We start from the raw sequence: 24,907 nt of genomic DNA on the forward strand, positions 1-24,907 counted from the left end.
GAGCCACTCCACATAGAGTTAAGCGGTCAGCTGGTAGCACTTAAAGGAGCGCAAGTTGTCGGTGGTGTCATACCACCCCACAGCCTTCGTTTAAAAGACGAAATAGCCAGACGTACCTCTGGCTACCTAATCCATGCTCTCCAAAAATGTAGACAGGGGTACGCATCCACAATCAGCCTGTGTTGCAACATGCATATACAAAGTGAGAGATTAGGCTTGACAAAGCCTTTAAGTTAAACCTAAACCTGCTTTAACTTAAGCACTTTAAATGATCATTGTGTTTGAAATGTGCTTAATCAATAACCTTGCCTATAAATAAATAACAGAAACCATCCAGTCGATTAGTCTTCAACTTTATTGGTAGTTTACTACATGTTACTTTCTCTCCAAACTCCCATATGGGTACATAAAATAAATGTAAAATGTTACAAAAGAATGCCAGAAAGCTTGCTAGTGCATTCAAAGAGACAAAATAAATGTTAATCGAAACAAAGAAACTAAAAACAGACTCCTCATATGCACAGACTGTAACAGTTTTCAAGTGGTCAACTAATGCTGGACTTTCTTTGTTAGACATTTACAACAGGACAACCACTCGCGCACATTCACAAACGAAGATAAATAAAAAGAAAAGCAGAAATCAGGCACTTGTGGCGAACCGCGGTTTACACGATGTCACGGGTTCGTCGGATAGCGCAGCACAGCAACATGCTGAAGATCATGCCGAAGACCTGATGAGAGAAAACAAATGAGAGAGAGAGAGAAATCATTGGTGACATCATTATATCATATGGCGTAGTGATATGCAAGTAAGGCCCAATCCCGATTCTACCCTTTAGCCTTTCCTCTTACCCCTACCCCTCGTTTTGCGCAAGCCCATGAAGGGGTATTGGTGTCACAATTCTCTTTAGCTTGCAGGCGTAGGGATAAGGGGAAGGCGTGAATACCCCTTCAAACAAAGATTTTTCAGCACCACACTCGAAACCAAGGGGTAAGAACATTTTCCAAGAATACACTAGCCACAGCTGCACCCGGAAGGAGATCGACAAATTGGTATTTTTTGTCATTATTACGAATTTTTACAACAAACAAACACGTTTTAATATTTTGATAACTGCGTTCATGTTTTACCATCATGCTTTAAAAAAAAAGAAAAAAAAATGCTAAATTTCACGATCTATTATCCCTAAAAATATCTCCTGTACAGCAGTCCAACAACATTCTGGCGATGACATCTGATGACTTGTGCAGGTGCTGTAGTGCTTTCCCAATTCTTAGGGGTAAATTTCGAAGCTCTTCCCCTTAACCCTTGGTTGTAATGGCCAAGGGGAAGGGGTTCAAAAATAGAATTGGGATTGGGCCTAAAGGTTGCTTTCACACCTAGACTTTTGTTTCGGAACCAGTCTCGTTTGCCCAGTTAGCACGGTTCATTTGGCATATGTGAATCCAACAATCGTGCTCTCATCCGGGCCAAAACAATCGCTCCTAGATCGCCTGAATGAGGTGGTCTCGGCTTGATTGAAATGAACTCTGGAGCGGATCGATTGTAGTGAGAAAGCGATACGATCCGAGCCCGGCTATGTCACAGCGTATTATGGATATGTAATAGGCATATACGGCTATTTGAAGAGAGAATCGAGTAGTGCAGGATGTCATTCCTACCAGTAATTGTGCGTTTTGTATAAAATACGAAAATAAAAGCATGCTGAACTATTACCGAGAGCTGTTAATCCGTTAAAATTGACACTCGCACTTGACTTATTTGAGCTATTTTGGCTTTTCACAAGGCAAAGTGCAACAATGTAACAATTTTAATCCCTGTTTCAGAACGAATTGATTGATTAACAGGTGTGAAAGCACCCTAAACGCTCCTACACACCACAACGCTTTTCGTTTATCGCCAGCGTTTTATGAGATGTTTTTCCACATTCAAACCAAAGCGATTTTCACTGGCATCAAGCAGAAGGAGGAGTCCAAAAATCACTCCTTGACGTTAGATGGCGCTGCACAACTTTAATCTTCCAACACCCGCTTTTAACACAGAAGAAGTGGAAGAGAGGAAGTTCACATGCTTGCTAAATTTACTGGTGACTCGAACACGCATAGATGGTTCAAGTAGCAGCTCTAGTTATGAAGAAATGATTATCGTTCACCAGAGCAATAAGCAGCTACACGCTCATATCGTCTCTGGGCATCTTCTTCAATGTGCGCTCGCATTGACAGTTTTATGCTTGAGTGCCTCCAAGCGCTCCATGCAGCTTCGTGCACATGACCAAAAGTGCCAACCTGATTGGTGGAGAAGGTTTTAACGCAGCGCGTCAAAAAATCAAACAAACCAAAAAAAAAAAACAAGCATGCGGCGTTTTTTATTTTTAAATGACGCTTTTGCGCCTGCCGATTTGCGGGTTTGCACGATCACATTGACGCGCTTTATTTAGTCATGAGGCATTAAATGTTGACGTAAAATGCGAGCCCGGTGTGCACGGGCCTTTAGGCTGCATTTTCACCACATGGTTCAAGTGACTATCCTGATTTTTTTCTCTGATGTGGCACAGATCATATATGGCACATGCATGTGTAAGCAGGAAAAAAAAATAAATCACATTGATTACGATTTACTCAAATCAGACTCAGGCCTTGTTCATATGTGGAAATTTAACCGATGTGATTTACCCAATAATCTGTGCCCTCGTGTCTGCAGTGCAAGCAGGTAGATTGGATTTTCACCTGTCAATGTGAGTCAATTACAACCATAGCGAATCACGTCAAGTTTGCTTTCATTTCAGAACACACTTCAGCACAGTCGCAAACCTTAAATTTCACACTAACAAGGACTAAGAAGCTTTTTCATTGTCATGTACAAGGACGCCAAGGGCACTCCTGTGTAAACTCCAATACGTTTTTCCTCTTGATGTTATTAATTTAAATGCACTTATGGAGTTTCACAATATGAAATAAATTGCAGCCACTAAATTGTGGATTGATTGGTGCCACTGACATAGCCGTTTTACTTCCCCTACCCCTCCCTGATCGTTGTTGACAGCACTCACACCCCTTGAACAGACAGCGTCACGACCCCCCACTTTAAGAACCACAGCTCTAGAACTCAATTTTCTGAGCACTAACTGTTCCCATCTATAATACGCACTTCTTGTGTGTATTGCCTCTTTCTTTTTGAACAAAATCTTCTGCTTAATGACAATATAATATGTAAAGCATAGAGCTTTTCAGCAATTGCACATGCTTTTAATTGCTGTGAAAAGTGGTTTGTGAAATAAGTTTTCTTGATGTCACGGTTAATACCTGAACCAGAAAAGAAAACCCACAAGCAGAGACTCACCATGATCACGCCAATGCCGATGCCGACTCCTCCAATCACATGAAGCCGAGAGTTGAACATATCCTGAATGACAGATGAGCAGCCCTGGAACACAAGCAAAAAGAGTTCACCAAAACACATCGGCAGATTGACAGAAGCAGCAAGATGATTTGTTGCATGTCTGATACCGTTGTGATGACGTTTGCGAGACCCTCCTGTTTGGGGCAGGTGACAGATACTCCATCGGTGACCAGGCCAGTTGGTCCACAGCACTGCAGCTAAACAACACACAGAAAACAGACACATTAAAATGTTATAGTCACCCTTAAAATCTAAATTATTAAACATTACTTAATTTATATACATGCATGTAACATAGCAGTGTTTTAAAGGGCCATGAAACCCCCCTCTTTCGTGCAAGTCTATCTCAGAAATCTATCAAAATGCTCCTAGATGGGCGTGGAGCTCTGCGAGGAGAGGGGGGAGTGGACGTGGCCAGCAGAGCAGGGGAGAAATGAGGGGAGTGAACAACTGTTCCCTGGAGTATTCCAGTATAAACCATGAGGAGACACTTGACTTTATGGTTTACAAAGTAATTTCATATACACATAACCACAGTTTATTATATCATCATAGAGATAATCATGTTTATATAAATGCTATTAATGAGGAGGACTTCTCCTCAATCTCCGGGTCTGAATGCAGACATGGTGGATAGCAGTGCAGCAGCAGAGCCGGATTAACGCAAGGGCTAGGTGGGGATGAAGCCACAGGGCCCTTGGAAGAAGGAGGCTGAAGATTGGCTGAAGAATAAATCTGACGCGGGAAACGACTCTCTTCATTCTGCTTTCTCTCATCGATAATGTGAAGTATTGCTTTCAGTTCGCTGCCATTCAAAAACAGTGACGCCGGTGCTAAACTGGGGCTCAGAGTGGTTGTAACCCAATCAGAACATTGAATAGCCCCGTTTTAGTCACACATATAGGGTGATCAGACGTCCCAATTTTTCCAGGACAGTCCTTTATTTCGTCACTACCGATTGAACTGTCCAGTCAAAGGTGTGCACCAAAACACATCGTCGTAGAACAGAAAATAAAATTAATTCATCATAGAGACACTTGTACATGTAGTAACAGAAGCTGGGATAGGCACGTTGATACCGAATGGACTGAGGCACTGTCTCGGCCGCACGGTGGTTACAGCTGGACTTAAACCGGCGCGCCAATCCTTTCATCACACAATACAACTGAGACAGTGTGCGAACAAATCAAATAGGCTACACAAGCAGTTATCAAAATATCCATCGTTGCAGAGTATCTATCTCAAGTAAATACACTCGGTTATGCTTTACAGTAAGGCTAACTGAACCAGTTAGAAAGCAAACTTTGTTTATGAATGTTTACTTTGCCCCTTTTATGAAAACGACAGTAATAATATGGAGCAATGAGATATTGGTGCTGGCTTTCATCAGACAATATATGATGAAATCAATGAATCAATCAATAAAGGATGCTAGCCTTCTGCAACTCAGAGGACCACAATAAGTTGATTTGCATATTTGAAGCATGGACATTAAAGCTATTATATCATTAGGGCTTTATAGTTAGCGAATGTTCTAAAGAACCTTTTTAAAAGGTAAAGCCTTATTTAAAGTATTTATTAAGAAGCACTAATTTAGGAAGTATTGCAAATGTTTTTTTGTTTTGCTGATTTTTGCAGCCTGTTTGAACTTTAAAGTTCATATTATGTCATTACACAATTTTGTATACTTTTTTTTTATAAAATAGAAAAAATATATACAAATCAAATATAAATCAAATGGTGAAAAAATAGATAATATTAATTAGTAAATTATTAATAATAACAGCAACAATTTTATATACAGTTGAAGTGTTCAATTGATATACAGAATTATTAGCCTCCTGAATTATTTGCCCCTATTTGTTTATTTTTTCCCCTGTTTTCTATTTAACAGAGAGAAGATATTTTTTATTAACACATTTAAAACTGATTTATTAGCACCTTCTTCGTTATTTTGACTATTTTGATTATTATTATTTTTTTTTATTTTTTTTGTTTATGCTTGGAACAAGCTTTAAAAATCAAACTTACTGAAAAATGAATGGCAGTCAGAGTTTCCTTCAGCGGCCCGTCTGGACTCTCCTTGTAATTTTTGACGGTCTGCGTGTAAAACTGCTGGATATCGGACACAATCTGAGAACACAAGGAGGACTATGTCAGTAATTGACGAATAACAGGAGATGCAGACGAACAGGATTTTCAGATCATCTCTCACCTTATCTTTATTAGACAAACCCCAGATTCCAGCGGCAACTTCAGCGGCGAAAATGACCAGCAGAAACATGAAGAACTGGAAATGAATGACAAATGACGTGAACAACAACATCCACAATTAAAAAAAATAAATAAATACAAAAACTGTAGCATCTATGATAGATTTTGTGTGTATAGACGAGATTATTTTAATATACTGGAGTATTAGAGTATATACAACATATATGTGGACATTGTTTAGTTAATTTATCTGTACAGTTCAAATTAAAACTTACTGAATGTTACAGTATGCATGGACAACATGTTCATACAGCCACTCCATTATTTTTATACCAAACATGATCATTTTTGGACAAATTGCAACCATACCAGGTATTTAACTGGACTATTTTTATAAAATGTTATTGAACACTGACTGCGTGAGACATATTGTGGAAAAATATCATAAGTAATGCGTTAATTACGAATTAGGTAAACAAATATAAGAGAATGTGTCTGATAGGATTGTGTACAATCTGGGGTGCATTTCTGAAAATCATCATTAGCCAACTAAGGTTGCAATTTCCGTCGTTACATAGTTCTTTGATTTGCTGTTTCTCAGATCCGTCGTACCTATGAACATTCGCAAATTGCATCGCAAACTTGTGCGCTTGCAACTACACCCCTAGAGCTGTAGTTAGAAGCATAGTTCTTGGTCGTGTTCTATTCCCTGTTATCCCCCCTATGCACAATCCGTAATAAAATTTTAACTTAGAATGATTTAAAAATATATATAAAAAAACATTAGTCATCTCTCTTATGTGTAATTTGCATTTAATGTATTTTTACAGTTCTGTTTTAGCGACCTTCATATTGACAATTGCGTTCCCTTCTTAGTGCACTTTGAAAAGATTTATGTCATGACGAAAACGGATTTACGTTACGTCTCCAAAACTTGTGAAATATATATATATATATATATATATATATATATATATATATATATATATATATATATATATATATATAGCATACGTTAACGCCTTTAATTTATAGTAGGTTAATTATTAAGAAATGTATCTATACTGTACTGTTTTTTATTGCTATTATTATTAATGTATATTATTATTATTATTATTATTATTAAGGTATAATGTTTTTCATTTCTTAATAAATAGCCTACTGTAAATCAGGCCTACAACCATTAACAATTTATATACGAGTTAAATATACGTGTTAGCCAAGCGATTTTATATGGCATATTCTCAATAATATTTGTAAAGGACACACATGTAAATCTGGGAGGTGCATCAGTGTCTGTTTGACGCGTCACTCGAGCAAAATCACAACCGGCTCTTATACCTGTGAACTTGGTACATGATGTGTAAGTAGTATGCAACTACAGTACATGTACACACTGGTACACAGTATTACTTGTGTAATACTGGTTTAACTACACACGTGTAAAAACACACAATAGTATGTGTATGTTCAAATGTGTAACAGGACATTGGTAACAACACTAAAAAGAATTACAAGAATTACATATGTGCATTGTGTAACAACATTATGCACTTGCAGGTTATTTCCCACTTCCCCACCTGTTTGCATACACTGTAAAAAATAAGTTGTCCCAATGAAATCTCAAGATTTATGTTGTTTCAGCTCATTTTAAATCAGTTTAAAATATAATATTTTGAGTGTACCATACATCTCTGAACACTGTATTAGAATAAGAAATGCAGACCTAACGCTGCATTAGACGGTTGCACCTTGCGACATCAGTGTAATTACAGGGTCAATCCTCAGGAACTGTCCACTCAATAGAAAGTGTAAAACGGTCACAAATTACTGTGTAATATATAAAAGCTAAGCGTCTGTACAACTGTTTAACAACAGCAAACTTCTGCCAAAAAGAAGTATACAAATGCCTTATGTCTATATGTTGTTTTAGGGTAAATTGTAGAATCACATCAGTAATTCACATTATAGCGAGAGTTAACCAAAGACTGCGTTATTAATGTCCTGTTCCTCATTTGAACTTGCACATACTGTTCAGTGGGTTGTTACATGTTTGGTTATACACCAGCAAATACTTTGTACCAGTGTGTACATACACTGTAGGTACATACTACTTACACATCTTGTTACTGTGCAAGTTCACAGGTATAAGCAACACTTACACCTTAAAAAAAAAACATTAAGAGAAATTGCTCCCTTCAAAGCCAGGTGAGCAAAATAAGCACATTTTCTACCCCACTAAATGCTTCTTTCTCATTATGTAGTTAATAACCAGACATATATTACGCGGCCTCGCATTGTTTTCATGTCTTCTCACGTGTTTGCTTGTAAAACGTAATATGGACAAAGTTGTCTGCGATTCAGCGAAACACCCTGTCGCCGTTACATCTTGCAGTGTAAACACAGCAGCGGCGGTACGCTAGTCAGATAGTCATGCAGTGTGAAAACATCCGTGAGTCGACTACTTTGAATATCCTGCAGTCTGAACTCGGCATTATCCTGTTGACAAGATTAATGCACCGAAATCTTAATAAAGCAAGAGAACCGGGTATAGTTCACGACTGAATAAGCAACAGTAAGACAAAAGGAGACAAGGATCATGTTTTTAGTTTCACTCCAACAGTTAGAAACTTGCTATACAGCGAGTTCCTGTGATACTTAGATGTCATAAGGAGAGGTCATATGAACATTTGGCTTGGTTTATTCTTTAGCACAAGATAAATGTTCTATCTTTTTAGTGCTGTAAGAGAATATGTGAGACTTACCAGTCCCAGCATGCAGGCCGACTCTTTTATTGCTCCACAGCAGCCCAGGAACCCGACCACCATCATGACGGCTCCGGCCACGATCAGGATATAAACCCCTGAACACAGAGAAACAACACGTCATCGAGTGTCTCTTTAAAAACACTTAAAATCAAGAGGATGATGTTTGAGTTTCACTATTTAAAAAAACAAATTCAAGAGTTCACACTTGATGCTCGACTATGTTAGCAAGTTTGGCATGCTGTCCCAGGAGAGAACCCTGAGCTCGGAGATAGATGAGCCCAAGGCTCCCGCAAGGTCAGTGAGCATGAGGAGGGATACGAGATCAGGTAGTTTGCGAGAACTCCCATGATTCGTTTTAGCCTGTGCCTTGATTAATAAGATGATTCTACGGGACACTAACTAGTGTAAATGCATTAGGTGCTTGTGAATTTTATTAAAAATTTAATTCACTTTTCACATGTCTTTATTCTGTTGGGGGGGGGGGGACCGGAGTACCCGGGGAAAACATGTCAATTCCACAGTCAACGTGCCGGCTGGCTCAGCTAGGACTTGAACCAGTGGCCTTCTTGCTGTGAGTCTGCAGTGATAGCCACTGAGGCACCATGTCGCCCGATCCTAGAATTGAGGAGGAGGGAGAAGGGAAGGAAGGGGCAGGGAGGTGGGGGGGGGGGGGTCTTCCAAAACAAAGATAGGGAATAAAGTTTAGGCTGGATATTTAGGTTAAATTTGAGATAATTTGATTGGATAGCTAATGATTAGCGATAGGGACCAGCTGCGGTCAATCATATTGCATAACTATTAGAACACAATGCCTGCAGGGAATTACAATGCAAACATAAGTCAATAATCGCAGAGTGATTATATCAGTGATTATCTTCATCATCACCCAATTAAATATGTGACAATGATAATGAACACTATATTATGTAGACTGCCAATGAATTACGACTGTGAGACAAATGCTGCTCCATCTGAAAGCACATGCTGGATTTACTGCTGATCACAGAACCAGCTTTACTGGCAAAATGTGCATGACAATCGCCTTCGATTAATCACACAGCCATAATAAAATCATTGACTATCATAAAGGGTACCCTCAAATCTGCTTCAGGATCCAAAATGTCTAAAAAATGCTGGGTTCCACACTATCGATTTGTGTGAATGAATCAAGTTAACTTGTATATTAGTTTACACATTTAAATGGATTAAACGCAACATAAGAGACAATTAAAAAAAAAAAAAGCTCAATATAAATGAGTAGCTTGAACAAACTGCAAACGTCATTTGAGTGTATGTGTTACAGAACTGCATTAGAATCCAAAAGGAATAATTCAAATAAATGACAGTGTTATGGTTAATAGGATATGCAACTATTAAAATTCATAATCTCTAAACAACTGGCCGATGATGATGATGATGATGATTCAAGCATCTATAGACAAGAGCTGCGTTCCAATTCGCATACTACCCATTCTAAATAGTAATTAAAAAATAGAATTAGTATGTCCCAAATCATAGTATGTTGAAAAGAGTATGCCAAAGGTTCCTGGATGATTTACTATTTCCGGTCAAAATTTTAAATGTAAAGCGTCCATACCCTAACCGCTGATATTGGCCACAATACGTTGCACATTAGACGTAAATTCGATTAAAACTACAAACGCTGGTGAAAAGTGTAAATAAACTACAAACACAATGGATGCACAAGATCAACCGTCAAGTAGAGGGGCCTCGAAATATGTTTGTATGACTGTTAATTAATATTAAAAAAATATTTACATCCCACTGTCTGTGTTATATTTCATCAGCAACAACAATACTGACCTTATATAAAGACGCGTTTGGATTTTACTGTCTGAATGCAGAATTATTAAGACCTGAGGAGATTTCACTGCTTGAAAGACCCGTGAATGGGTGATTACCCTGCTGCTTCCCTAATAAGGTAGGAAATTAAATCCAACATTAAAGTGTGGATGATTGAGAGGGCTTATAACCAAGCAACACAACGATCTGTTAAAGAGGAAGTAGTATGTCCCAAAGCTTGCATACTCGTTACACACTCAAAGGTATACATTCTTTCTTCAGAAACAAAAAAAAAAAAGTACATACTTTTAGGGTGTAGTTAAAGTATGCGAATTGCGACGCAGCAAATGACTTAATTTCTGAATGATTCTGCTGTTTTGAATGAATCAATTGAATGAATGATTCAATCGCATACTCCAAACATACTGCCATCTTGTGGTCATACTGTCATTTATGTATTTTCTCCATTACACACAAAAAATTGCTTAGTTGATTTACAGTAGTTTGGTTAAAACGTCATTTAAATGTAATGGAAAAACAACCAAATGTTGGGTAAATCTATTGGGATTGTCCATTTTAAAACGAGTGCTTAAATTAAACAACCCAGCTTTTTATTTTATTTTTTTTAGTGAGTGTCGGCACAAATTAACTTCGGTTAACAGCACAAAAACATAGTGGTTAATCAAATTTTGGGTCACGTGACGAACTTTTAAATGTCAAGCTTTTAAGGGCCTTTAATAAAGCTGCTAACACCAGTAAACTGCCTACCAACATCATCGGATGATTCATAAACATAATCTTCTTCCAAACATGAATTGTTACATCCTATAAACGAACAAGCAAAAAAAGTTTAATCACACACCTTTCCCATGCAAATGGTCACCGCATGCCTTTACCTAACACTGTTTTAAAAAGGGATAGTTCACCCAAAAATGAACATTTACTCATTGTTTACTGACCCGCAAGTGATTCCAAAGCTTTATAAGTTTATTTCTTCAGGTAAACACTAAAGATGATATTTTGAAGAAAGCTGGAAACATTAGCTTCCACAGTAAAAAACAAGTATCCAGGGAGTCTATGGTTACAGGTTTCCTTTAAAATTTCTTCTTTACTGTAAAGGCAGAGTAAATGATGTTCACTTCAAGTTTATCTGTTTACCGCTTTTCACAATAATTCTTGTTGTTTCAAAGCAGTTATTGCACAATAAGCATTACAAATTCAGAAAAAGTTAAGGTTATTAATTACCTTATTAACTTTACTCGTTACTAAAAACTTTATCCAACATATTTTTTAACTTAAATTTTTATTTCTTTTTAAAATATTTCCCAAATGATGTTTAACAGAGCAAGGAATTTTTTAAAGTATGTCTGATAATATTTTTTCTTATTATTCATTTTATTTCAGCTAGAATAAAAAGTACTTTTGAACTGAAAAAAAAAAAGAAATTGGGACAAAATTATTAGCCCCTTTAAGCAAATTTATTTTTTCCTCGATAGTCTATAACAAACCATCGTTATACAATACTTGCGTAATTAGCCTAACCTGAATATTTAACCTAATTAACCTAGTTAAGCCTTTAAATGTCACTTTAAATTATATAGAAGTGTCTTGAAAAAATCTAGTCAAATATTATTTACTGTCATCTTGGCAAATATATATATATATATATATATATTCGAGTCCTGATCAGGAGGTAACATCCAACATATATTCGAGTCCTGATCGGGAGGTATCATACAACTCCGAAAGAGTCCAAAACATTGTGATTGGATCTTGACATTCCTACTTTTAATGAAGTTTAATTGTGTCTTGACAAATGTTTGTTTTACGGTGAACTGTCCCTTTAAATGCTGAACAGAGTCTGGCCATAGATTTACCACAGCCACATGTAAAAATTAGAACTTTTCCCCCCACTTTCGCTCTACTTTAATGCTCAGAATAAACTATGCAAAGACAAATATGCAAAACAAAATTCCAGGCCAGTGTATCACGAGTCTGTATCTAAACCACTCTTTGGGATGGTCTGTCATACGGATGTTTGGCATTGCTGTCAATCAGACCTCTGATAAACACCGCATCGATGAGGTTTCTGGATCGGTGGAGGAGAACATTCAATTCTCCAGAAAGCAAATAAACAAAAGGAGGTGGGAAGGAAACAAACAATGCGAGTTCTGTTGGTGAAGAGGAGAAAGGCAGCTCTGTGAGGGACGATGAAACTGGCAAACACAGCCTCCCCAAGAAACAGCACTGCCATTATAACACCACAAACCTGCCTCTTAAAAAACAAACCCGCTGACACAAACCCAACTATACAGCAGACACTATATTTAGTTGGTTTTAGCCTTCAAAACACACCAGAAGTGTTTTATTAGGGGGCTGAGTTTTGGTTTAAAGTTAAATTTTACATCAGTGCATCTCTACAGAAACCAAAACATCTCGCTTCACGCTCATGACTGACCTTTTATTCTCAAGTTACTGTGCAGCAAAGTGTTTGTGATGCATCGTTCACATGACAGATGGGCTGGAAAAAGGAGTGTCTGGTTTCTATGAATGCTGTTATACTGTATGCCACACCCAAAATTTTAACTCGATGATGCAGGAGATGAAGTGTGCATTCTGATATAATGAGGAAAAAGAAAATGATCCAAAATAGGCCAAATATATGGACAATTTCTCAAGAATGATTAACATTTTGTAATTAATTAACATTCATTTTTGATTTGTTAAGTAAAACAATATATTTTTGTGTTCTACTGATGGAATTTGCACCAATAATATATTACGTTATATTTATGTAAAATTATTTTGTTTTAGATTATATTCATATTTAGAAAAAAATGTAACTTTAAAAAGAGTCACGAAATCAATGTCAATATTAGAATACTACAAATGAAAATGCTTAGACATTTTTTTGTTTAAATTACAATATTTTTATTAAACTTTACAACAAATATTATAAAGACCTTTAGAGAACAAAATATATTAAAATGCTATGCAAACCCATACTGAAGACAGACACACAGAAGCTACAAATTTTCATGTGTTTATTTTATATTTTGCATAATTACTGTGCAGGAATTAGTAAAATAAAAAAATTAATAAAATTATTATTATTATTATTATTATTATCAACATTAATAAAAGATAATAATAGCAATAATAATAATAATATACTAAGAACAACAAAAATAGCAATAACAACAACAACAACAAAAATGCATAATATATTTAAATGATAACTATAATTTATATCTACAATAATAATATTAATAATATTAATAATAATAATGATAATAATAATAATAATAATAATAATAATAATAAATGCATAACAATAATAAATATATTAAATAATAATAATAATAATAATAGTAATAATATCAATAATAAAAAATAATAGCAATAATATTAATAATAATAACAACAACAACAACAACAACATAGATGTATAATATATTTAAATAATAAATATATTTAATAACAATGATGATAAGTATAAATACATAAAAATAATAAAATATATTAAATAACAACAACAACAACAACATCAAAATAAATGTATATTATATTTAAATAAATATAATTAATAAAAATATTAATAATAATAAAAATAATAATGATGATGATAATATTAAGAACAACAACAGTTTAAATGTATAATATATTTAAATAATAAATATAATGAATAACTATAATAATAATAATAATAATAAATACATAAAATAATATATATGAAATAATAATAATAATATTAATAATAATAAAAGCTTTATATGGAATTATTTTCAGTATAAGAGCTGAAAACTTAAAATAACCAGTCATCTTTTCAAGGTTTAAGGTCAATTTCAAGGTTTGCAATGCAAATCTAATTAGAAGAAAACTTATTTATTAAACAAAACTACAGTGAATCTCGTAAAAACACATTTACTAAAAGACAAAACAAATATTGCTTGACAAAATGCATTGCACAAAAATCATCTGAACAATTGCATATTATTTAATATTATTACTAAACCGAACATAAAAACATGTAAACGTAAAACAAAAGTAATTACAACAAATTGAATGGTGGGCTCGAAATGAGCAGGTTTCTGTGGACATATCCATATCTAACAAATCCAGTAAATCCAGAAAACATTTTTAATAGGAAGTAGATGTGTGTGTGTGTCTGTCTGTCTGTGTGTGTGTATGTGTGGTTTCTATGAAAACTATTATACATCACACCAAAATATCAACTCACAAACACCTGATGATGCAGGAGATGAAGTGTGCATTCTGATTTCTTAAGGGTATACTAATAACAGGCTAAATTTCATCAGTGAGGAAATAAAATAAGACAACACACTTTTTTTTCCTTCAGCCTATTACCCAATTTATCAAATACCTGATTAAATGAATGAAATAAAATTATCTAAAAATGATAAAATAATAATAATAATAATATTATAAAATAAAAAATAAAACAAAAATAACAAAAATAAAATAAATATAAATAAAACAAAAATGTTAACAAATAAAAAATAAATAAATAAGAAAATACAATTAAATAAAATACCATTTACAATAATAACTAAAAGCTGTTCAAAAACGTACTCTAAACTAAAAACATTTACACCGTTCAAAACAAACAGAAAAATCTCAGCTAAGATCACTTAAAATGTATAAAAACAAACAAAATAATAATTAAAAGTGAAAATTGAATAATAAAAGGTGAAAAAAAAAACCAGATAATAAATGCAGAATCTCACCTGTGAGGAACACAGTCTGGCCATTTTCCGCAGTGAAGAATTCTTTAGTTTTAGCATCGAAGCGCAGCCACAGACCAACAGCCAAAACTCCTGTACCGGCGAGCTGCAGAGACAAACAAAACACCAATAAATACTAAGAAAATGTTTAGTTTGAACAACAGCCAGAGCATAGAATACTGTCAGAAACTGAACTGCACATCCCAATCATATAATGCAGGACAGTAGCCAGCCTAGTGAAAGGTGGACTTATTTGCTTCAATTTCTATTTAATTATGAAATTTATTTACTGCCGTTTAGTGACTTTAAGCACTATCTTTAGCTGGATTAGCTTGTAGAAGTCTTCATAACCACACTTTTTAAAATGTACCAAACATATTTCCTAAACATTTAGAATAAAAGAAATATGGAAAAAACATTAAAAAAAATTTAAATCATATCATTAGAAAAAAAGAGGAATTTGTAAATTAAATTAAAAACTGCTGTTTATTATCACTTCACTTACGTCAGACTGTGTTTTTTTGCACAGCTGGATGTTAAACTCATTAAAATTTGTTGGCATCGGGCAAAGCAGAGTCACTGAAGTCCAAAGCAGCAGCCACTTTCGATCAATTCATAAGATCATAGCAGTCAAAATAAGACAAATGAGCTCATGTATGGGACAAATTTTGGACAGTGAGGGCTGAGTCTTTTGAAGCACCCGAACTCCCCTGTAATGAGCAGTAGGCCAAATGGGGCATTGTTTACAAAGGTCGGAATGACAATGAAGTCACTTTTTCTGCTTTTTTTCCCTCCCCCTCTCAGAGAATGAAGTTAAACAGGTCTTGTAAAACTCAAATGTGCAGAAAGCTAACCAACCTGATAATCTCGCTTCCAATAGTCAAAAAAAGATTTGCAAAACTTTGCTGAAACTCTTCGTTTACTTGACCGGTTCACATTACACTGCAATGCGGAGTCCGTGAATGAGTAACGTGTGACAGATAGCAATCGTTCTTGTTCTCACACATTCCCACAGGCAAAAGTTAATCAACAGCTCACACATAGTTTGAAAACTACTATTAGACAGAGATTTTTTGCAACAGCACTGATTCCTTTTCCTTTTTAAATAGAAATTAGTAAAACAAAACACTTATAGAAATATAAATACATTAACAAATGTAAAATACAAGATAAAAAAAAAAAAAAAACTACTGTACTAGGAAATCTGGACTTCACTAGAAGCTGCTTTGACACAATCCACATTGTGAAAAGCCCTATATAACATGATCTGAACTATAGTAGCATTACAATAATTAGCAAACTTAAACATGTATATGACATGTATATATATATACACAGCGAGAAAAATAAATAAAATTGATCCATGCAACACTGGCTGATAAGGTTTTTAGCTCGGGAAGTACGTTTTTTAAGGGTTTGAGACTGATATGAGACCAAGTGTATGAAAACTAGGCAAAGAAAATCCCTAAAGATTAAAGAATGAAAATAAAAAGCGTACATTAAAAGAAAAAACACAATCAAAATCACATGAAGCATATAGTGAACGATACTGTCCAATTAATAATGACACTTAAGGATAAAACCATTCATTTAAAGCTGGTGTTTACGTCCATATAAACAATATATTTCAAGTTAATTGCAATATATATATATATATATATATATATATATATATATATATATATATATATATATATATATATATATAATTCCTATATATTGTTAACATTTTATTTAAATGGTTGTGCTTTTAGATTAAATTTGTGCTTCATTCTGCAAAACACAGATGTCATTTATTATATTTAAAATAATTGTAAGCTAAAGCATGTTTTAATAAAACATTCAGACATGTTTATATTCATTGTTATACAACATACCAATGTTTTAACTTTAGAAGATTTGAGAAATTCACATTTGGTGAAATAACCCATTAAAAAATATATAATAAATAAATAAAATCACAACAAAGTTAAAACATTTCTTAATCTGAACTATTGTATTTTTCAGGCTAAAAACAAAGCTAAAACAAACCTTAAGTTACTATAATTATTTGAGTAAAATACCTCTACCTCTATATAAACTACTCAATAGAAATCCAGTGACACTGAAAATTTCAAGTGGTCAGTTATTTTGAGAGGGGTCTGAATGCAGACGTGCTCCAGTGCACTCTGGGTTGCACCGATGCTTTTTAATGGTCACACCTAACCCCACCCGTCACAGTGACGTCACTAGCTCCATTTGAGTGCATTGTGTCTGACATTGCATCGCTGAGTGATGCAGTCTCAGCTTGCATCATAAAGGCCGCATCCAGATACCATTGGTTATTTTGCACTTGTATTCATACTTGATCAAATTTGAGTTTCGTGATGTAGAACATCACGGCCAGTGCAGTTTTTCAGCACATATTCCACTATTAAACAGTAGTTTAATTAATGCTTCTGCTAACTTACTTCACTTAAATTTTGCACATGGAAAGAGTCCATTATGGAGTTATTGATAATCTTGATAAGTTTTAATATATAGCAACCATTTCTTGATCACCTGGATCAATATAATGCAGATTCTGAGCACCAGTGTAATGCTTAATATGCTTATCATCCCTATTGACTGCCTCTGTATTTTGATTGAAACCATTTAAATGCCCTGATTGTTTTTTAATAATATTTAAATTTTATTTATTTAATCTTATTATCATCATCATAATAATTACCATTATTGTCTTTGTATTATCATGCTTAATTCATGTATTTTTGTATTGTTAATTATTGAAAAATGTAAAACTAATTAAAAATAATAATAATAATAAAACAGTTCTGCTCAAAACAGGTCTGTCTTCAAAAAGTTTGAGTTCGATTAATAACTAATCTTCCAGGGTCCCGAAACACTTAATGCATACTGTTAAATTCAAGTCAACTTCATCAAATGAAATCAGTGTAGTTAACTCAATTGACTGAAAGGTAATGCTACTCATTTGAAAAGAGTTTTGAACTCAGTATTGAAGGTAACGAGTTAAACTCCTCATTACTTCAACTTAAATGGAGTAAGTTCACAGAACTCATAATCCAAAGGGTTTTTTGCAATCGGTTTGAGTTGCCTTAACCTATCAGGTTTTATAATACTCAGTTGGTTTGAGTTCTCTTCATTTATTGGGGTTTGCTGTGCTCACATGACTTCATTTACTCGGAGTAAGTTCACAGTACTGCTTCAATGGTTTGTTGCAATCGGTTTCCTCAAATGGTTTGAGTTACCTTAACCTTTTTTGGTTTGACAGTATACATAAAGTTAAATTAATGCAGAAGGATATTTACTGCATTCATACATCACAATACACACTCCCCTCGTGTTAAGTTTGTGATATTAAGGGGGAGATTGAGGTGAAGTTGGTTTTATGTAGTCGCACATTCATTCAGTGACAACTTGTGATACGCTCCTTAAATTGTTTACCAAAATGAAGATCATTTGAAGAAGTGTAAACTTTTAGCCACTATAATAAGAAAAGAAAATACTATGGAAGTCAACGGTTACCAGTTTCCAACATTCTTCAAAATATCTTATTTTGTGTTTAACAGAAGAAGAAAAAACACCTCAAACAGGTTTGGTACAAGCTAAGTGTTGGTAAATGATGACAGAATTGACATTTATGGTAGATTATAATGAGGTAAAGTAGGTTTTATATTTGCACATTCACTCCTTTTTGACCAGGGACAACTTGTGATACAATCCCTATATAGTTTACCATTCTACACTGAATATTCAGTCTGAAATCGCATGTATGTATGACTTCAAAACAACATTAGCTCTATTTAATTGGCTGTGATGAGTGTTGTACTTTGGTGAATTCATATCAGCAGCTAGTGACTATCATTTAGAATTTGACAATAATACTTTCCTGAAATTACATTAAGAAGGAAGTCTGACTATGTGAATATAAAACCAATTTGACCTTAATCTCCCCCTTACTTAATATCATAAACTTCTTCAATCAAATATGTTAACCTTATTATGCTAAAATGCAGCAGCCATACTTAAAAAAACTTTAAAACTAAATAGAGTTATTGCTCAGAAGCAGGTAAAACAGGTTGCACAATCCATTCAGTCTCTCTCAAACTCTAAGAATTGACTCAAAAGGTGGATCTCAGTGCATCTTCAAGCGCCTTATCCAATGACGCAATGAATACTGAGAAACAAACCACACTAGTTCAACCCGATTAACTCCTACACACAAGTAGCTGGCATCTCTGGCACTTGTCGGTAGGGTTGCGATCCTCCAGTTTCGTTGTGTTTTGGAAAGCCACTGATATGAGTCACAGTGAGTCACAGCCAGGGGTGTGGAGACTTGTCCTTCATAGATTCCCAAACTGATCCCATTTTTTTTTCCATTTACACACAATGGGGGTTTACTGATGGCAAGATTTGCTCACTCACCACAAAAGCCAACTCAAGTCCACACCTAAACACTAAGAGCCTTTTGAATAATGGAGACATTTTAGGACTAAATAAGTGTACTAGCAAGAATGAGGTTTGGTCTGTAACATTTACGCACACTGTATGTATATTTTTGAGACCTTTAACTAAAGAAAAGCACTTATTTGTTCATTTAACAGGCTCAAAAACTCTCTTTAAACATGTACAAATGCGTTTTTTAGATGATAAAAGGAAGTTTTTTTAACCTGTTGAATGTTCAAATGTGTTTTATTTGTGTTTAAAGGGAGTTTTTAAGCCTGTTGTATGTATAAGTGTGTTTTTCCATGCTTAAAGGTTTTTTTTGAACCTGTTGAATGTAGGAGTGTGTTTTTCAATGCTTAAAGGGAGTTTTTGAGCCTGTTCAATGCACAAACGTGTTTTTTACATGTTTTTTTTTTACATTCAACAGGTTCAAAATCTTCCTTTAAACACAAATAAAACACATTTGTATGTTCAACAGACTCAAAAACTCCCTTTAAAACATAAAACCCCACAATAATACATTCAACAGGTTCACAATTCCCCTTTCAGCATGTAAATAAAACACATTTGTACATTTAACAGCCTCAAACACTCCCTTTAAACATGAATAAACACAGTTTTGTACATTTAACAGCCTAAAAACTCCCTATGAATATGTAAAAACACACATTTGTACATTCAACTGGCTCAAAATCTCCATTTAAACATCTTAAAAACACATTTTCACATTTGAGAGGCTCAAAATCTCCTTTTAAACATGTAACGTACACATTTGTAGATTCAACAGGCTCAAAAACTCCATTTAAACATGTAAAAAACACATTTGTGCTATTAAACTTACTGAAATGTTGCTGACAATAGCTAAAAAATGGAAAACAGACATTGATGTACCAATTGGACTGTTTCAGAAGTTTGCAACTGTGGAGAAGATCACATATACTTTGAGAGGAAAGGATGAAGTATTTAAAAAGATTTGGAATCCATTTTTGAATCATATTAAAACAGTATCACTTGATTTGATTTGACAATACGTTTTTTGTTTCCACTGGTTTATACTGCATCTCCTCCCTTTTTATTTATTTATTTAATTTTCCTTATTTGTTTTATACACGGTGTATGTTTTAATTTAGTTTGTTTGCTGCTTTGTTTTGATGTTCTGTATTGTTAACTCTTGAAAAAGCTAGACAAAAATATATAATAAAAAAAAAACACATTTGTGCGCTCAAGCTTACAAACCAATGACATTTCAATTAAACTGCAAATTCGAGAAGTACAGACCGACCACAGCTTCTGTTGAATAATCAGAACTGTGAACAGACCCGTATTTGTTTCATGAATATTAAAACCATGCTAAAGGGATAGTACGCCCACATATTTTAACATACTCGTTATTTAATTTAAATAGCCCTTTTCTTTTCTGTTAAACAATATAATTTTGGGGAACACTGGGAACCACATTGTAAAGGGGGGAAAATAATCAAGAAAGTTGGATTCAGATTCACATATTCGCTCAGTTTTAACAAGTGACAACTTTTGAAACTTTGAAATGGCATGTAACAATGACTTTAGCATTAGCAGTATTTAATTTAATCTATTTTAACAGTAATAGGCTGCTAATATGATTTCCCTATTTATAATTGACAACCAATGCATTTCTGAAATTATATTATGAAGGAGAAAGTCTGAATGTCCGGATATAAAAAAACTTTACCCAAAAGGTAAAAAAAAAAAAATACTACAGAAATCAATGGCCACCGCTTTCAAATGTTTCTCTTTTGTGTTCAATATAATAAAAACACTCAAACAGTTTTGAAAAAAGGAGGTAATGACATAACTTTCATTTTTTGGGCGGACTGTCCCTTTAAGGATCAAATCTCTCTCTCAGAGAGCAAAGTTTGCCAGCCTAGATACAATCACACAAACACATTAAAAACATGTAAACAAGCAACTACCAAAACAAACTTCTAAATCCTCACAACAACACAATCAAGCCTTATTTACACACTTATTTCACCATCTTTCGTTTTTAACCCACAAGCATACATTTGAGTCAGCATGTGCTCATGTACTGATTCAAAGAAACACCTACCCAGAAGATGAAGTTGAAGATAAAGAGCAAGTACTTGATACACTGAAGTCCACCTCCTGCGGCCATGGCTTAAAAAGTAAGTGTAGTTTTATGAGGAGAAACCCAAAACTGAGCACCTGAGAAATGTACCTTTCCCAGCTTTTCAAACAGCGAGTGTGTGAACACAAACAAATTCCAACAAACCACACCCTCCTACCTGGCCTTTGTCAGAGAGGAAGGAGGAGGAGCCAAGGCATTTTAGCAGGTCACATGGGAAAGAGCATAGATAAGAGTCTAAATGCGGATTAGTCAAGCAGAATAATGTACAAATATCATGTATAAACAGAAGAAAGATTAAAAGATCCATACCATGCCATCAATACAAGCTGATCTGGTTTAACTTTCATATAACTGGAGGAGTCCCTAAGGAAAACTGGAAACTCCGAATACAGATATTGTGCCTTTGCTTGACATCTTTTCTCTTTCAAAGTGGAGATACGGATTAAAGAAATGGAGAAAAGAGCATGGTTAATCCTGCGGTGTCATATTTAAATGACAGACTTTGCTGAAAAACTGGTTGCATATAAATAGCTATAAGGGATAATCTACACTGGGGTAAAGTTGGTTTTATATTCGCACATTCAGAGCTTCTCCTTTATAATGTTGTTTCAGGAAAGTATTATTTGCATAGTCTAAATAGGGAAATCATATTAGCAGCCGGTGACTATCAAAGTACAACACTGATCACAGTCAATTTGAATTAAATAGAGCTAATGTTGTTTTGAAGTCATAATTATAAACGATTTCAGACTGAATATTCAGTGTAGCATGGTAAACTATATGGGGACTGTGGCACAAGTTGTCCCTGGTCAAAAATGAATGAATGTGCACCTACTTTACCTCACTGTAATCTACCATAAAGGAAAGTTCTGTCATCATTTACTAACCCTCAGCTTGTTCCAAACCAAAGGTTTTTGTTTGACTGTTAAACACAAATAAGATATTTTGAAGAATGTTGGAAACCGGTAACCATTGACTTCCATTTCTTATTATGGATGTAAGTGGCTATAAGTTTACAACATTCTTCATTTGATCTTCATTTGTGGCCTGCAGAAAAATAAACTCAAGTTTGGATCAAGTGGAGGTTCAGTATAAAGGGCGGCAGAATTTTCATTTTATGTGAACTATCCCTTTAAATATTTATTGATAATTCAGTTTGTTTAGCAAGTAAAATAACTGATAATTTCTGTAATAAATGCTTATTTTGTATTTTATAACCTTACACGGTTGGCTGGAAGGGCATTCGCTGCATAAAACATATGCTGGACAAGTTGGCGGTTCATTCCACTGTGGTGGAATTGATTATAATTATTAATATTAATATATTTTTATATTAATATTATGATTATTATGATTAATAAAGGGACTAAGCCGAAAATAACATAAATGAATTAATAAACCTTACACCGTTAAAAAGTGTTATGATCAATTAGTCCTGACAGTATTTGACTTTTGGTCATTGTAACTTATTAAATTTAACTTACTTCCAGACAAGGGCCAAACTTGAACCATATCTGGGCCAAGTCTCAGCCAAGTTAATAAGTCATGACTGGGCCTGAACTGGGCCAGATATGTTAGTGTTTCATGACTACAATTAATTTGATAAACCCATGAAGCAATTTGATTTATAGCCATGCTTTTTCTCAAAGCGGCCCGAATGTTAACATTTTTTTCTTTACTCAAAAATAATTTAAATATATTTTAAATGTATTGTGTGGCCCACATATACATTTGTAACATCTGGGCCAAATATTACATTTCATACCTGGCCAAAGTCTTGTGTGCCGCCTTAAAGACAGTGCTACCTCTGCCAAACCTGAGCCATGTTTGCCCCTCATGCTATATGCCAAAGCCCGATGAATGCCTGCTGTGCCAGCTTCATGCCAATGGGCCAGAATTCTTTGCTACCGGGGTATGCTATATTAAATAATCTAATGCTAATTATTTGCATGTTTCTTCTTCTTCCACATATTCTAAACATGCTGGGTGATATTTACTTCATTTTTGTGACAGCACATATGGCCATGTTTCATTCCTAAGGCTAAATTTAAACTGATTTATGTAATGAATAAATGATGTTGTGTGCAAAAGCCTACTTTGACTCTCAAAACAGGGCGAAGTTTCAAATAAACTAATGAATATCAATGCACGCTGACGTTTCTTGTTTACGTTCCTGGATGGCAGCCACCACATGATCTAATTATTATAGTAATTTGAATGGGATCTTGTAGTAGTATATAAACAGATTGTACCCTGAAAGGATCTAGTTCAGTGGTTTTCAAAGCTTTTTCCTTAAGTGCCACTTCAGAAAAAAAAATAGCTCTCCAAGTACCACCGTAATGAGCAGTACTGAAATACAGTAGCGTAGTAAGCCCAGCAGTTCAAAAACGTGGCAGATTAATTCCTATTATTAAGAATATTTATTATTGTCAGCCACTTTAAACATTATAAATAGTCTGAAAATTAACACTGCACTGTGCTTATATGTTTAAAATAAATAAATAAATAAAATAAATAAATAAATATATTCCATTGGAAGCCAATAAATAACAATTATCATCATTTAACATGCGTTTTCATGTTTAATAATCAAAAATATATTAGTTATATTATTATTATTTAAAAAAACAAATACCATCGCTAGAAAGTCTATTCCTTCTATAACACACATTGTCCAACCTCAATAAATAAACAATGAGTGAACAATCAAAAACTTACCCATAACATGAAATTAAAGAAGAATATGATGTATTTGATGCATTGCTCTCCACTGGACAGACCTGATTTAGACATCATGTAGATAGATCCGTGTTCAGACTCAAATAAAGAGCAGAAATCGTGTTGTTTTCAGATGCTTGAATCCCCAAAGGTCTGCTGTGTGTCTGTGTGCTGGTCGGGCTGTGGCTTAATGCTGCTGCTGCCCTCAGGAGAAGAAAAGACTGATTATATCAGTATAAACTCCCACCTCTTATGAGAAAACACAAGATCGGGAGTCTGTCACATTTCACTCCTCTTCATCTCAATGATCAATAAGTGATGCTGTGGGTATGAATACTCAATAAGTGACCATAAGTACATTTACATGTCAAATTTATTTGTAGAAATGCCCTTAAATTGTCCTCAGGTGATCTTTCTGTTTTATTTATGCTACAAACTGCGAAGCTCTTTAGCACATATAGACACTAGGAGTTCCCTCGTCTTGTGATTGAACTATCTAAATGGCATTTTGCACCTCTCTGTGACCAATTTTTAATTTCAAGCTGTCAGTCAAGTGTTTTACCCATTAACACTAGCTACAAAGTCATTCAAATTAGTTCTGATGTATATTATTGTGAAATGAGCATATCTAAAATCATGATATTACAGTATTTGTGACCCTGGACCACATAACCGGTGCTCATTT

At 34.4% G+C, this 24,907-nt stretch overlaps 1 protein-coding gene across 2 annotated transcripts; it reads right to left on the bottom strand.

Annotated features, from left to right (window-relative positions):
* Nucleotides 1-337: 337 nt before the first annotated feature.
* On the bottom strand, nt 338-24,445 carry cd9b (CD9 molecule b). Of its 2 annotated transcripts, none has more exons than XM_068219576.2 (8): nt 24,223-24,445; nt 14,934-15,036; nt 8,380-8,477; nt 5,616-5,690; nt 5,432-5,533; nt 3,508-3,597; nt 3,341-3,424; nt 338-731 (listed from the first exon to the last, which is right to left on the bottom strand). In XM_068219576.2, exons 1-8 carry the CDS (start codon nt 24,298-24,300, stop codon nt 666-668), a joined length of 696 nt encoding a protein of 231 aa, XP_068075677.1. In that variant the 5' UTR covers nt 24,301-24,445; the 3' UTR covers nt 338-665.
* Nucleotides 24,446-24,907: the final 462 nt, after the last annotated feature.

This window comes from Danio rerio, chromosome 4, assembly GCF_049306965.1.
Source record: "Danio rerio strain Tuebingen ecotype United States chromosome 4, GRCz12tu, whole genome shotgun sequence".
In the NCBI taxonomy this organism is placed as follows: Eukaryota; Metazoa; Chordata; class Actinopteri; order Cypriniformes; family Danionidae; genus Danio; species Danio rerio.